Source organism: Chiroxiphia lanceolata, chromosome 2 (genome assembly GCF_009829145.1).
Source record: "Chiroxiphia lanceolata isolate bChiLan1 chromosome 2, bChiLan1.pri, whole genome shotgun sequence".
Classification (NCBI taxonomy): Eukaryota; Metazoa; Chordata; class Aves; order Passeriformes; family Pipridae; genus Chiroxiphia; species Chiroxiphia lanceolata.
In genome coordinates, this window is record NC_045638.1 from 85,369,482 (window position 1) to 85,383,671 (window position 14,190).

At 38.4% G+C, this 14,190-nt stretch overlaps 1 protein-coding gene across 24 annotated transcripts in view; it reads right to left on the reverse strand.

Annotated features, from left to right (window-relative positions):
* DLG2 (discs large MAGUK scaffold protein 2) overlaps positions 1-14,190 on the reverse strand; it is an 847,901-nt gene that overhangs the window by 12,635 nt on the left and 821,076 nt on the right. For 12 of the 24 annotated variants that reach the window (XM_032678105.1, XM_032678098.1, XM_032678100.1 and 9 more), the window contains 3 exons: positions 13,181-13,280; positions 9,378-9,419; positions 528-578 (listed from right to left, as the gene is read on the reverse strand). In XM_032678105.1, coding sequence (XP_032533996.1) covers positions 528-578; positions 9,378-9,419; positions 13,181-13,280 — 193 coding nt within the window. Of the gene's footprint in view, positions 1-527; positions 579-9,377; positions 9,420-12,236; positions 12,283-13,180; positions 13,281-14,190 lie in introns of all 24 variants that reach the window. The other 12 variants (XM_032678111.1, XM_032678114.1, XM_032678099.1 and 9 more) reach the window with 2 other exon arrangements.

A 14,190-nucleotide genomic window follows, 5' to 3' on the forward strand; every position in this document is an offset into this window, starting at 1 on the left:
GAAGCATATATATTTGCTATCGCTCAAGAAGGCCACTCCCAAATACTTGCAGATGGACTCTTCCATGAGGCATGGAAAGGTTGTAGCATTTCTTTCTCCTGTAGTTATATGAGCGCATTCCCCATTAAATCGGGTGAGTGCACTCCCAGTTTCAGTTGCCTTCCCATGGGTTCATCTACACTGGGCAGTGGCACATATCGCATGAAAAGCAAAATAACAAAGACCTTCCATGTAACAATATTGCAGTAAATCTAGAAAATCTGCATCAATTTTTTGTAGATTGATTAACGTATGTATTAGTAAAGCCCATGAGAGCATACTGGAGAGAGTCCTGGGAATGCTAGGAAGTGGGAGCTTTCAAGGAAGGTCCTTATATAATTTTTTTCATATGCGATAGGCTGAGTGTCCAAGAAAAAGAAGCCACAGAGAATCTGTGACTGGCACAGCAAGGCTTACTGCTCTACTGGCCCCCAAACTGTGAAATAAAATATATAAGGAACAGTGGTAGAAAAGCAGATGAAACTTACTTTCCTGTCTTGTGACTGGTTCATAAGAAAGGATGCAGTCTTCTTGGCCTCCTGATGAGAAAAGAAAGAGGACAGATTGAAGCTGACAAGAAATACATGGAGTACTTAAGCTTGATAAAATGCTTCACATGGAGACAGACTGAGACAGACACGTCTCTCTGATAAGCCTTTCACCTGAACCATTCCAAAGCCCATCATAACTTCCAGGTATAGAGAATGATTTTTTTCCTTCCCCTCCCTCCCCTGCCAAGTCTTTCTATTTACTGAAACTGGGCTTTTTTGATGATGAGCAACAAGGCTTTATTTATTGATTTGATAGCAAGGCTGTTTACAAGGATAGTGCAGAAATTTCAGACGAAATTCTTTCTCTTGTCTTATTGTTAAGGTCCTAACATGTTGCTGTAGAGCAAATCCAAAGGCTACCTAGATGGAACACTTTTAATCCATATGTGTAAACATAAATACATTTTGGTTGACTGTTCTTCTGTGCATAGCCTCTACAGTCTAGTTCATCCACAGCCTAAAATCTAGCTACAAGCTATTTTCTGACCCTTCTCCCTTCCCTGAATACAAATCACAGACTCAAAGAATGGTTGGAGTTGAAACGGATCTCTGGAGATCGTCTAGTCCAATCGCCCCTGCTAAAGAAGGTTCAGCCAGAACAGGTTGTACAGGATCATGTCTAGGCAGGTTTTGAATACCTTCGGAGAAGGTCTCACAGCATCATATTTTACACGCTTATCCTCCCTCTGCCCCTGTTAGGACAGTGCTGTTTCCTCATGGTGATGTTTAGGGAACTAAAGCAGGTAAATTTGCCATGAGAAACAAATGACATTACATGGACTACAATTCGGGTGCAGGTGTGCAGTTCCTGAAAGAGAGTGCAGGAGGAAAGGGAGGAGGATTCTTCACCTAATGCATGAATAATTCATGCACATTTCTTTTTCTGGGTCACTGCCACATACTTGAGGGTTCTGGTAGGTTCTAAATATGATTTAGACTTAGCAAAGTTTAAAACGATGATTTTACTTTTACTCAGTTCAGGGTTTGTCTTGGAGAAGATCCACAGATAGGATTTTGCAACTAATTTAGATATTACAGAAGAAAAAGCATCATAACGTACACCAGTGCTTTGTAAAATAGACAGGGTTGCCCTCATTTCATCTGCTTGCATGCACATGAGCCTGTGTTACATTATTCCTGCCAGACCAAAGTGTGCACATACAGGGGAACAGCCCTACCTGATGCCTGATGGAAACATATGTAGGGTCTAGAGGTGGGTACACCTCACACTGAAGTAGTCTGACTGCTGTCTGAGTCACTATTGAGGCTCCACTAACTATATTAAAAAGCTTTGTGTTGGATACAATGCCCAGCTCCTAAGAAGGTATAAAAGTTTTTGCGGTTTAATCTTAAGCTGACTCTCACATCATGAGTCTAAAATATTGATGGATATCATTTTTTTGTGGTGTATTATCTAGGCAGCTGTGATAAATGTGTAAGAAACTAAAAGTAAAAATAATGTTGTAATTGAGGACAATAACTGGAAAACCAAAGAAAAAACCTGTACTGATGTGTTAGGAGAGAGGGAAAACTGACAATTGACATAGGATGAACTCCAGCCCAGCAATGGTGCTGAAGTAGCAAAGACAGAACATAATTTTTAATAAAAGGAAGAGATTAGACAGTTTTTGAGGAAAAGGTCACATAACATGAGTAGTGTGAATAATGGATTTTCTTCTCTATTTGCATATCTTTGATATTGTAATCACTTAACTTTGGGTTTTTGTAAAATTAAAATAATATGATTATTGTTACACTATTTTTCATACATCAGATGTATTATTTTCCCTTAAGTTTCTCTGGAAATTTTAGGGGTGATGTAAAAGTCAGGATGTCCCATTCCACTGGAGATTAAATGATTCACTCTCCAGGCTGGATGAGGGTGCTCCTGCGTTGCCTTCCCTCCATCTCACAGAACCCAAGGCTATGTTTTCTGACAGCCTGAGAAAGTCAGTCTTGGGGTGGGTGATGAAGCCATTACGGACCAGTCGTGTGGAGGGAGCCTGTTTGTACGAATACAATCCTAAAGTTTAAAAAACTTGTTTCAATGGATATTTCAGCTAATTTCAGTAACATGAGGCATGAGTGCTTGTGTCTGAGCTAGTCCTTAGGTACCCTTTGGAGCCAATGGCTACCTACAAATAGGAAAGGGCCTATTCTAAGACATGAGTCATCTGACCTGTTTTAGATGTCTACTGTGTGATGAGAGAAAAAGTCAGAAAGGTGTGTTTGTCTCCATTGTCCCATAAAAACATGTCAGATGCAGACACCTACATTTAAAGAGCAGAATCTCATTGGAGTGACACTGTTAATAGCAACTGAAGGAAAAATGACACTACTGTTCAAAATTTTATTTTTTTTAAATTGTAAACTAATATTTGGCTTTGGCACAGCTTTATAACAAGCACTGATAAGCCAGCACAGATTTTACCTTCTCTTTTGCCCAGTCTCTGGCAGACATGTCTACATGCTAAAGTTGTTGACACATCCACACTATCAGTAGGGAGAGAAATGAGCCTGTTGTTTTACAGAAATCTCGTAAAGTTGTGACCATATTGAAAGCAAAGAAAAATTCTCTAGCCTACTCCAACTGTGCTGAAGTTTAAGCCATTGGGAAGGGTTGCATCAAGTAAGGAGAAATTTTGAGGCTGACTGTGATACGTAGGGACTTAAAGACAGACATCTTCCTGAGGCAAGCCTCTTCAGTCCCAAGTTCCAGACTCAACATGGAGTGCAAGTATGGGGGAAAGCTGTACTGTTTCCACTATTTTTCTTTTCTGGAAAAAGGACTCAGGAGCTCAAATTTGTAAGTGAATAAAATCCTGCCAAGTACTGTCCAGAAAAAACCCTCTAGGTCCTCAGAGGCTACTATGCCTGTTAGCTGTACCAGATAGTATTTTTTAATGATCTCTACTCAGTCAGTACTTTATGGTTTTGAATCAGTCCATAAAGTATTAAGCATAGTGAAGAGCTCTAGAGTCAATCAATAACCGGATTGCTATAACCTTGTGATGGCTTTGAGGTGTGAGACACAGTATGAAATCCATCAGGACACAGACTCTTATTTATCATTTGCCTAAGCCTCATTTACCACCCACATTAATGGCTTAATTAGCACAGGTTAGCTGTATTGGTCTAGGAAATCTTTGTGACATTTAACACATAAAACACAAAGAGGAAAAAGCAAAAGACCTTTCTATAGGATTTTGGCAGGATCTCTTGCTTTCAGTAAAATGCCATCAAGTCAAAAAGGAGAAGAAAAGAAAAAAAATTAAGAAAAGAGAAAAAAGAAAAAGGAAACCTTCCTAAATGTAATATATTTATGAATTAAATTATTAGAGGGCTTTCACTTTCCAAGGACCACTCCCTGCTTCCCTTTGTTCTTTGTTTGCCTGTTGGTGATTTCTCATGCTTGGGAAGAGAAGAATAACCTGCAGTTTGTTATAACTCATAGTCTCTATGAAATAGGCAGAGAGGTCCTGCACAGGCAGGTAAGTTTCACAAGGACTACTAATTTCAATTTTTTCAAAGGATTTTATAGGGTTTCAGATGGGTATACCGGAAAGGGTCTCTGTTTTTCCTTTCTGATTAGATGCCAGAGAGTCTGTGAAAGACTCAAAACCAGTTTCAATGTAGACCAGTTTCATGTAACCCATAAAAAGGCCCCATTTCCTATTGTCTTGGCACAGCATCCAAAGATTCAACAGTGCTGGTGTAACTGCACACATCATTTGGGTAATGGGCTAGGAGAGCTGCTGTGAGCTACCATGGTGCAGCCACCATGTAAACAGATGCCCTTCCTCATCAAGTACCTCATCTAGTGGGAATCCAGGGGTTTTGGCATCCTAATAATGCCTGCAAATGAAAAACTCTGTAAAGGGGTCTAAGGAGGTGACTAACAGAAAAGTAGTACTAGTGAAGCCAATGAGACATTATTTATGATTTTAGAAAAATCAAAGAGAATTTTTTGGTTCATTAAAATTTATGGACTAATGGTGGTGGTTACCATCAATACACATACAAAATACTCGTAGATGAGCCAAATTAATTTAATTTTTGAGCTCTTGCCTGAATTTTGTTGCTCAGCTGGATCTAAAATCAAGGAAGGCTTATTTTTCTGTCACTATTCATTTAGATTTTGAGCTAATGTCTGAGTTACCTGAATTGTACTTGCAAGATCTTGGAGAAATCAATTTCTTGCTCTGTTTCATCTGCACTGGACAGTCAATATCCCAGCCTCTATTTGGTTCAAAATCCCTTTCCTGTACTTCTGTTTATATGAATAAACAAGATTTTTGGAAATATATTGATAGCTATGAAAGGCTGGAAATCCAATATATAAAAAGATCATCATAGTCTGAAAATGAACTTATGACTGAAAAGTCATCTATGGGCACTGTATGTTTAAGATCAATATAGCTTTGTGGGTATAAAATGAGACTTCAATACTTGTGCCAATTAGAGTATACTTGAATAACATCAAAATTCTGGGAAGCCAATATAAGTGTTCTTATTAATCAGTAGCCTAACATAATAATCAGGACTACTTCAACCTTGTTCTGAGTCTTCAGATCTCATCCGAAGAGTGACTTGCTGATTTGCAGACAGAGAGTAAAAATTTTTGTTTCTAACACTTTTTGTTATTTTTGACTTTTAGTTATGTATTGCCTCTCTAGGTAATTGGTGCAATCACAGCCAGTTATACAATTAGGCTAAATAGATGCAGCAATGTGCATGTAATTTTGACGACAGCTGTAAGAACCTTTACTGGCCTAAGTGTAAGAGTGTTACAACACATCTGCAGGAGAGAAACTTGAAATTCATGGCCATTATGAAAATAAGTCTCGCAAAATAAAAAGTGATGAGCCCAAGGTAAAAAAATGTGTCCTTATAAGCTTGATTTGAAAAAGAAATCACAAAATTTTAAGTTCCAGAGCTCAAAATAAACTTTTAATCATGGCTTGATTAACTGGTTCAGGGATAAGTAAAAACTGGCTGTATGTGTCCTTATAACAAAAAGTACAACTTCCTGACAGACCAGAACTTCATATACCACTCTTCAAACTTGGTTTTACTTTTGAGAACAGGAACAAATAAACTAACACAGTTATAGACTTCATAATAGCATGGTCCTATGATTCAGCAGCAGCTGTGTGGGAACTCAGTCTCTTTAAGATAAGCCAGCATTTGTTCCTGGCTCAAAAATACTTTTTTTATTTATAAAGAGTCAGATTCTACTCAAATGTTTCTACAGTTCCCCCTGAAGTTAATGGAGCTGATAGTTATCTGTTGGGCTAAAGAAAATCCCACTGTTGGCTCCAACTCTTTGGTTCACAACAAATCCAGTGTTGAGGGCACTGGCAGAAGAACTACCTGGCTGGTTTACTTTCTGCAACAGCCTTGTTGCTAAGAAGGGGACAAAGAATTTTCTCTTGAGACCACATAAGAGGAGTTTCAATCATATTATTATTATGAAATAAAAAATATCTGAGTTCTGTCAAAAATGTTTTTTTAACCCTAGAAACAAAAGCAATCCTTTAGCCAAATACTCAAATTTTTAATCAATATGTTTTTCTAAAAAACTATGAATGCATGAGAATATCTCCTAGAAAAAGCCCAGTTGATTTGTAACCCCCCTATTAATCATTGTCCAGGTCACAGCCTGGATATCTCTCAGAAGCCTTTAACATTCCTGGTTTGGAATGGTTCTAGGAATGATCAAGTAGTATAGGTTTTGACACTAGCTACTTTTCACTAAGTGCTCACCATGAGAAGCAAAAGTTAGAGAAATGTTAAAACAATTGCCAGAGATCCACTAGAAAAAATGCAGAACACCTCTCTCTGGACTCCAACTGTCCTGTTTTTACAGAGACAAATATGAAGGTCTGCAGGAAAACACCCAGCAGTTACCAGTCATTTCTTACCAACACACTTTTTCTTTGAGCTGGCCAAGGTGTGAATTGCTGATTTCATAGAACCATAGAATTATTTAGGTTGGAAAGGACAAGTCCAACTCTGCCAAGCCCCACCAAACCCTGACCCTGAGCACATCTTTTAAATCCCTCTAGAGATGGTGACTTAACCACATCCATGGGCATCCTACTCCAATGTTCAATAACCCTTTCAGTAGAGAAATTTTATCCACTATCCAATCTAAACCTTTCCTGGTGCAACTTGAGGCCATTTCCTCTTCCTATTGCTTGTTACTTTGGAGAAGAGACCGGCTTCACTTCACTACAGCCTCTTTTCAGATACTACTCATAACATTTGTGCCCCAAACCCTTCTCCAGCTTCATTGCCCTTCTGTGGACATGCTCCAGCATGTCAATGTCTTTCTCGGAGTGAGGGGCCCAGAGCAGAACACAGGATCGAGGTGTGGCCTCACCAGTGCTGAGTGCTGGGGGACAATCATTTCCCCTTGTCCTGCTGGCCACACTATTGCTGATATATGCCAGGATGCCATTGGCCCTCTTGGTCACCTGGGCACACTGCGGGCTTGTATTCAGCCACTGTTGACCAGCACCCTCTCAAGTCCTTTTCTGCCAGGCACCTTTCCAGCCACTCTGCCCCAACTTCCCACAGTTCAGAAAGCAGTGGTGTAGGCAACCCCTTTCCTCTTGCTTATTTGCTGGGGAAACAGAATAGAAAAGGGGCATGGGGACAGGCTCACAAAATCATGCAAACCCCTTGATTCCTCCAGCAGTTTTCTATTTCTATGCTGCCCATGAATTTTCCACCTTCACTTTTTTTCTCCTCTCATTTCACCAGTGCACAGACTGAGGGCTAGATGAGTTTGCAAGTGAACACACATGGTGTCCTCATGAAACAACTTGTAGTGCCTCACCTTGAACACACAGATTCTCCTCCAGGTGACACCACATCACAGTAAAGAACAACTTTGCAACGTGGCACACACCCATGAATCCTTAGCAAATAAAATCAGGCCCTTTGGGCACCAGGTCCTGTATTTTTATTGTTATGCCACTTTCACTTGGCATAATCTAAGATTGGCTTCCTCTGCTTCTAAATGGCATAGCTGTCCCATAGGCAGAGAAGAAACCTCTGCCTGCTTCTTCGCCACCAGGCAGCAGTTGTTGGACATACCAGTAGTGCGTGGGGAGATCCAGCCAGCAGAATGTAAACTGGATGCTGCTGGGGTGAGACAGGATCTTGTCCAGGTACAAACCACTCTAGAAGGAGAGTGAGTGCCATGGGTAATTGTTACTCCAACACTACTTTTCCTGCCAAGTATCTATGTCCCAGCTAACTTTCCCAAACCATTTCTACTACCTTTCTTGCACCTGAAAACGTACACTTTGTTTTAAGTTATTACACATCCAGTGAAGAACTGGCTACCTGTCCTGTCTTATGACGAAATTTGGTAACCAGCTTTTGCGGACATGCCCAAAATAATTGGCTGCAACTGGGCTCTCTGATTAAGTCTGCTGTTTGGGACAGTTCATTAGCCTAGATTATTCTCTGGGCTTTTACTGTGAGCTCACCCTGGAATTTACAGACCTGGATGAGATTTGACTCATGCAAACTTTTGAAAATTTAACCTTTTGACTCATTCCTGATTGTAAAGTCAGTCTGGAAAGAGCATCTTATATTTCAAACATAAAATCCCCCTCTCCTCCTAAGTAGAGGATACATTAAAAATAAAATGGTTTAGAATTGGATCTTGGCAATTCAAGAGTGTCTACTGTTTTCTTGTGACTCTGGCAATTGCTTTCCAAGGAAATCTTTGCAATACAAGAGAATACAAACTAATTTACCATTTCTGAACAGCATAAGGTTAGCTGTTTTACTGAAACAAACCAGTGTTTATCAATAGAGCTCAACTGCTATGCCTTATATCAAGACTAGTAAATATTATGTATGATACCATTGATTACCTGAATGTATGTGGGTGCTTGGCACAAGTGCTGAGTGACTGGTGGAAAACTTGATTTGTTAAGCAAATGGCTTGAAAAAATGAGACAACTGGGTGATTTAGCAAGCAATCTGTCAGTTACCTTTTATTACATTTTTTGTAATTTATTTAATGACTTGGTTTTTTTCTGCTTTTCAGAACTTCCAGAAAAATAGCTATATTGGTTAAATTTATGGGCATTACAAAGAATTACCCAGAACATACAATCTGCTTCTTGCTTATATGATCCTGTGGAGTCTGTAAATCCAATCAAACCAGGTTGCAGGGTTGGGATCTCCACCTACAGGGTATCAGTGACATTCAGTGGCAGTGCCTAAGCAGTGAAAGTCTATCTTACTGTTTTTTTAAGACTCCAATATGCATTATGAAATCTATACTGTCAAAACTACAGGCTCAACGAAAATTCTGGGACTACTTCTTAGCCCTTCATACAGGCATGCAGAAATGCAAGTGAAAATTGTGACCTTGTAAAGTGGATGCCTTTTGCAGATTTGACTACAGCTATGGAATAATTTTTCTCTTAAAAGATCACCAAGAGAATTCCCCCTCCCCACTGAAGTAGACCTTTGTCACTAAACTAAATAATCCTGACTTTCATAAGCTACCCAAAGCCAGGTTTAGTTTTACATCCCAGAATACATCACAAATAACAACCTTTCTCCCTTCTCTTATAAGAGTTGCTAGTTTTCTTTTACAGCTTTGTACTCAAGATGTGGTTATAAATTTGAATTCCAAGCCATTTGCTCCATGTTTTTAACATTAACAAAAGAGTAGCAAGGAGAGAAACAAAATAAAAGAAACAAACAGAACAAGCAATGCAAAGTAAAAGGACTCTAACGAAAGCAGTAACTTACTGTAGCTACTTTCACTATCGCTGGCATTAGAAGAAACATGTTCTGCAAGAACAGTACAGCAAATTAAAGAACATAACCAAGCACCACAGCATAGCAGAAACTTAAAAGAACTGCCACAGTCATGCAAAGGTAGTTATGCAGAGAGGAAATAAAAACTGTGCAGTGACATCACCTGAAAATGCTCAGAAAATTTACAGAGGTAAAATGAAAGCTTTCTCTCTTGTGGTATTTCAGAAGGAGACTATATGTATTAACTAGTGATATGTGTCATGGCAAAGCTATGTCTTTTCCTGATGAGACAGTAAATGGTATCTCAGATAATTTCATTTCAATGTATATTATAGTCAACTTGCATCTCACTGGATGTCTTGAGTAATTTAATAAAATCTGAGTGTCTGCTCATATTATTCTACACCATCAGTAATGTGCATCATTAATCATTATCAATGCACTGGAACTATTCCTGCTAAACTTCTGTATCCATCTTTAATCACTGTGCATTATCCTGAAGGGTTAACAAATTAACATGAAAGTTGTTTTTATATCAAATATCGTAACTGTATCTATTTTACCCCATCCAATTAAAAAAAAAAAAAAAAAAAAAGAAGACAAAGTCAATGACAAAAGTAAGAAAAAAACCATGGAAGAAGTCTTTTTCCAGTCATTGTCTAGCCTCAGAGTCTGAATTAGAGTATTAAAACCTTTACCAGACCAGTCTGGATGGGTGAATAGGACTATAAGAACTATCATAATGGGTCAGTCTTGTGGTTTGTCAAGTCAGGTGTCCTGTTTCTATTATCATACTCTTGAAAGGAAGTGCAATCTATATTATGTAATGTTGCTATTCCAAAATTGTGTCAGCAGACTATTTATGGTCAGTAAGACGATGCTATATGATCTCCAGGAGTTCTGCAGGACCATATTCAACAGTGGTTTTAACAGTATGTCTGGTAGAAATGCTGATTACTTTGCATCTGAAAGAGCACTTGACAGTTGAAACTTTTCAGCTGGTCCCCAGGACATTTAGAAGCCGACGGCATAATGGTTATAAAGTTGGGAGCACTCTGAGTCAATGAGGAACAGCGCCAAGACCGCCTATTCTCTGGAAGGTGCTGCATTTCCCCCATGTACCAATTTAATAGATTAGGGTTCATAGATTGGGAATGATGGGGCTCCTGGAGCAGCAGGAATGAGAGGGGATGATATCTTATAAAAACATTAATGGAAAACCTTGATCTTGGGCCTAGGAAGAAGCTTCAAAAAGTTAAACTTACATTTTGAAGAAAATAGCATATTGACTTTTGGGCATTTCATAGCAAATTAACAAGTTTTATCTCAAACTAATATTATATAGGACCCTGAAGAACTTTATTAAAAAAGAACAAATACCCTTCATAGCAAGAACTGTCACTAAAAAACATATCTGATTTGAATATTAATAAAATTTGAATGGGTGGGAATGTCTATAGGTGTGTCACTAATTGAAAACTAGGTGTGATATTAATAGAGGAAATAGAGCCTTAAATAATACATCTGTACTACTTTGTCCCATATCAATTTGCAGAATTTAGTTACCTTTTAAATAGTTGAATGTTATGAAGATTTGTCTTCGTAGGGACACAAATATTCAGGAGGGCTATCAGATCAGAAGTATTTTAATATTCTCTAGCAGGAAAGGATCTGCATTTGTTGCTAATGAGCTGCTATGACACTTGAATGACCTCAGAATGGTTAAAATTCAGGTGGCAGAGACATTTGCTGTCTATCACTGACAAAACTAGTCTTGCAGAACTGTTTTTCCTTGTACAAGAGATGAAGCTTTCATCTTTGAATTGTGAGCTACTGCATGGCTTACAGTTAAACCATTAAAATGTCCCTTCAACAAATCAGAAACAGAATAATCTCCAAAACTGTGTATATGGATGTGCATTCCTGCAATTAAAAAGCACATACAAAACAGTAGGTGATGCAGCATTAACATTCACACACATTTTGCTCCAATTACTTGGTGCTTAAGAAAAGGAATAAGAACTGAGGAAGAAGAAGCCAAACACATGCAAGTGGCATTTTTTAAAAATTATTTAGCTCTGGATACAGAACATAATGTAGCTATGTATGCGGAAATCAGCTGCAAATATTTTATTCTGTACAGATTTTCTGGTCTAAATTTCGAGGAAGAAAAATTGTTTCTGAGCAATGATCCGACATGTTACACATTCCGCAATGCCAAGTCTTGAGACAGGATTGCTGCATCAGAAAAAGAAATTGATTAAGGTTGTGTGACAGAGAATAGGTTGCTAATGGTGAAATGGGTCCAAAATTAGCTTTGAAGAACTCATGGTCTTCTCTAGCCTGCAAATGACTTCGTCCATTAATAACAAATACTAATCTAAAATCCAGCAAAGTAACAAACACTCCCATGCAAAAAGCTGAAAATGCAGAAGCAACAGCATAATCAAATTTTCTATTGACTTCATCAGGCTGTGATCATGTTAAAATGTTTAACTTTCCCTTTAGATGGAGAGGGAGGAATTGTTGCCGAAAAGAACAGTCTAGGCAGCAAAACACGTTCTAGGTATGCTACTCTACAGAACTGCCATGATGGGAACAATAACATACTGTCAGAAACAAAAGGTGTTATTACAAAAGAAGTGAAAGTGTCTGCTTGATACACTGTATGTTATTTAATACTGTCATGCAGAACAAAACGATTGAAACATTTTTAATGCATTCACAGCTGGGTAACAAATAAAACTCTGTCTTGTGCATGCTAGGAGTGGAGGGTCCTCAGAGAAGAAACAGAAGCCAAAACAAAACAAAACAAAAAAGGGTTTACAGTGACCATTCCTGGGAACTTACTCAGAGTCTTTGTTCCATAACCGTCGTCACCTAATCCGGGGATGTCCTGCACGGAAGTCCCCAGAGAGAGCAATGAGAAAGGAAGAACAGCCGCAGAAGAGGAAGGAAGAAGTCAGTGGAGTTGAAATGGATACTACCATGACTGACCATGTTGATTGAGCAATCTGGATCCCTGCCTTTTCTTTCTGAAACAAATTTAGGCCCATGTTCTATGGGAATTCACCTAATGAAAGAGGCAGTGACCATGATACATGACTTTTGGAACTGTGAGGAAGAAGGAACAACCAGAAAAATTAAGTTCCAGAAACTATCCTCACTGGGTAAATTTAGGAGAGAATTATTAAGGAAAAAAAGTGAATATCTGGGCTTGAAACTAGCATATATTTTTAATAAGGCTAGTTCTCTATATAATTTAAGTAAGCAGTAAATTCTCATGGAGGTACACATTCCAAGATCTGATTTACTTCTTTAAGCTGTTAGCATAGTTGCTTCATTTAATTTTTAAACTTTCAGTGAAGTTGCCCATGGCAATTTGCTTGTAGAATATCAAAGGCAAAAAAGATACTAGAACAGACCTTTTAAAAAGTAATAGTTTAGTTTAATATTGTGAAAGAAATCACATTTGCCTTATTTTGAGCCAATTTTGATCTAGGATTATTTCTGAGAAACAAGTTTAGATTTATGACAGGTGCCACAACAACTTTGAGGAGCCACATTTGCACTTCCAAAAGTTAAGGTCACTGTTTTATTCTTCTGAAAGTGGTTTTTCCAGGGATGGAAGGACTAGCTGGATCCAAACTGCAGTCATACATTGGTCACAGTAGTAATACCTCTCCTGCCTACCTATGACAGATATTTGCCTAGATGTGTGGGATACTGGTATCATGCGTGTCACCCATTTTATGTGTTGCTGCATGTGACATCGTCTCCAAGAGGTTACTTACGTTCTGGATCACTTGTTTCCTGCTCACTCTGCTCCTTGCTCTTGTAGAATGGGAATTTTCGTGAAAAGATGAAGTTCTTTTTACGCTTGTCATTGAATGACTGTGAAGGAGAAAAGGCATGGGGCAAAAACAGGGACGTCTAATTGTTGTCACACTCATGCTGACAAAACAACTAGTTTGTAAAAGTGGAGAGAACTGTAGTGACTCAAATCAGTACAAACCAAGTGGCCTACAAATCAGAGGTGGCTGTAGTGAGGTCTGCAGGTTGAAGGCAAAGCCCCTGGAGACCGGATCAATTTGATTCCAGAGGTCTCAAGTCACAACCTTCAGCTCCTTACTTGGAAACTATCGTGTTTGGCTTGTTCAGATGAAGAGCTGCAGATGGCTCAGCATGCTTTGAGATCAAGCCACTCATCTTTTGTCATAGCAGACTGTGCACACGATTAATTAACTGGCTGAAAAGAATAGGCCATAAAGTAGAAAACAGAAGCCTTTGATTTGCTTGTAGCATGTGGTTTCAGCCCTGTGCCAATTAAAACAAAAAAAAAACTTTATTGGTAGCTGCTGCTGATTTCATAATTTTTTTATTTGACCTCTTCATCAACAACTTCTTAAGTGTGTTTAAATTTTTTTTTTTGGGCATAGTTAAAAGAATACTTTGTTTTGTTTTATACATATGTATTTACTCATTAGGTTCTTCTGTATATACTTTAGTTTTATGTGATTTAGAGATAGAATTCTGCTAATAAGCAGTATTTAATGGCATGTTAAGCATCATATATCTCTTTAATTCTTCAAATGAGGAATGAATATAGAAGAAATTGTGTTTTTTTACATGATAAACCCTTTGACTTTATAGACAATTGCAAGGTCTCATAGCACTGTACTATGTAAAAGCAGGATATGCCTACTTGGGACATTTATTTCAAATACTAAATAAGGACATAGGGTCTCTCTACAGTCAATTGAAAGAAGCTGGCATTTCTAGAGGGCACTTACGCAGAGCTGCA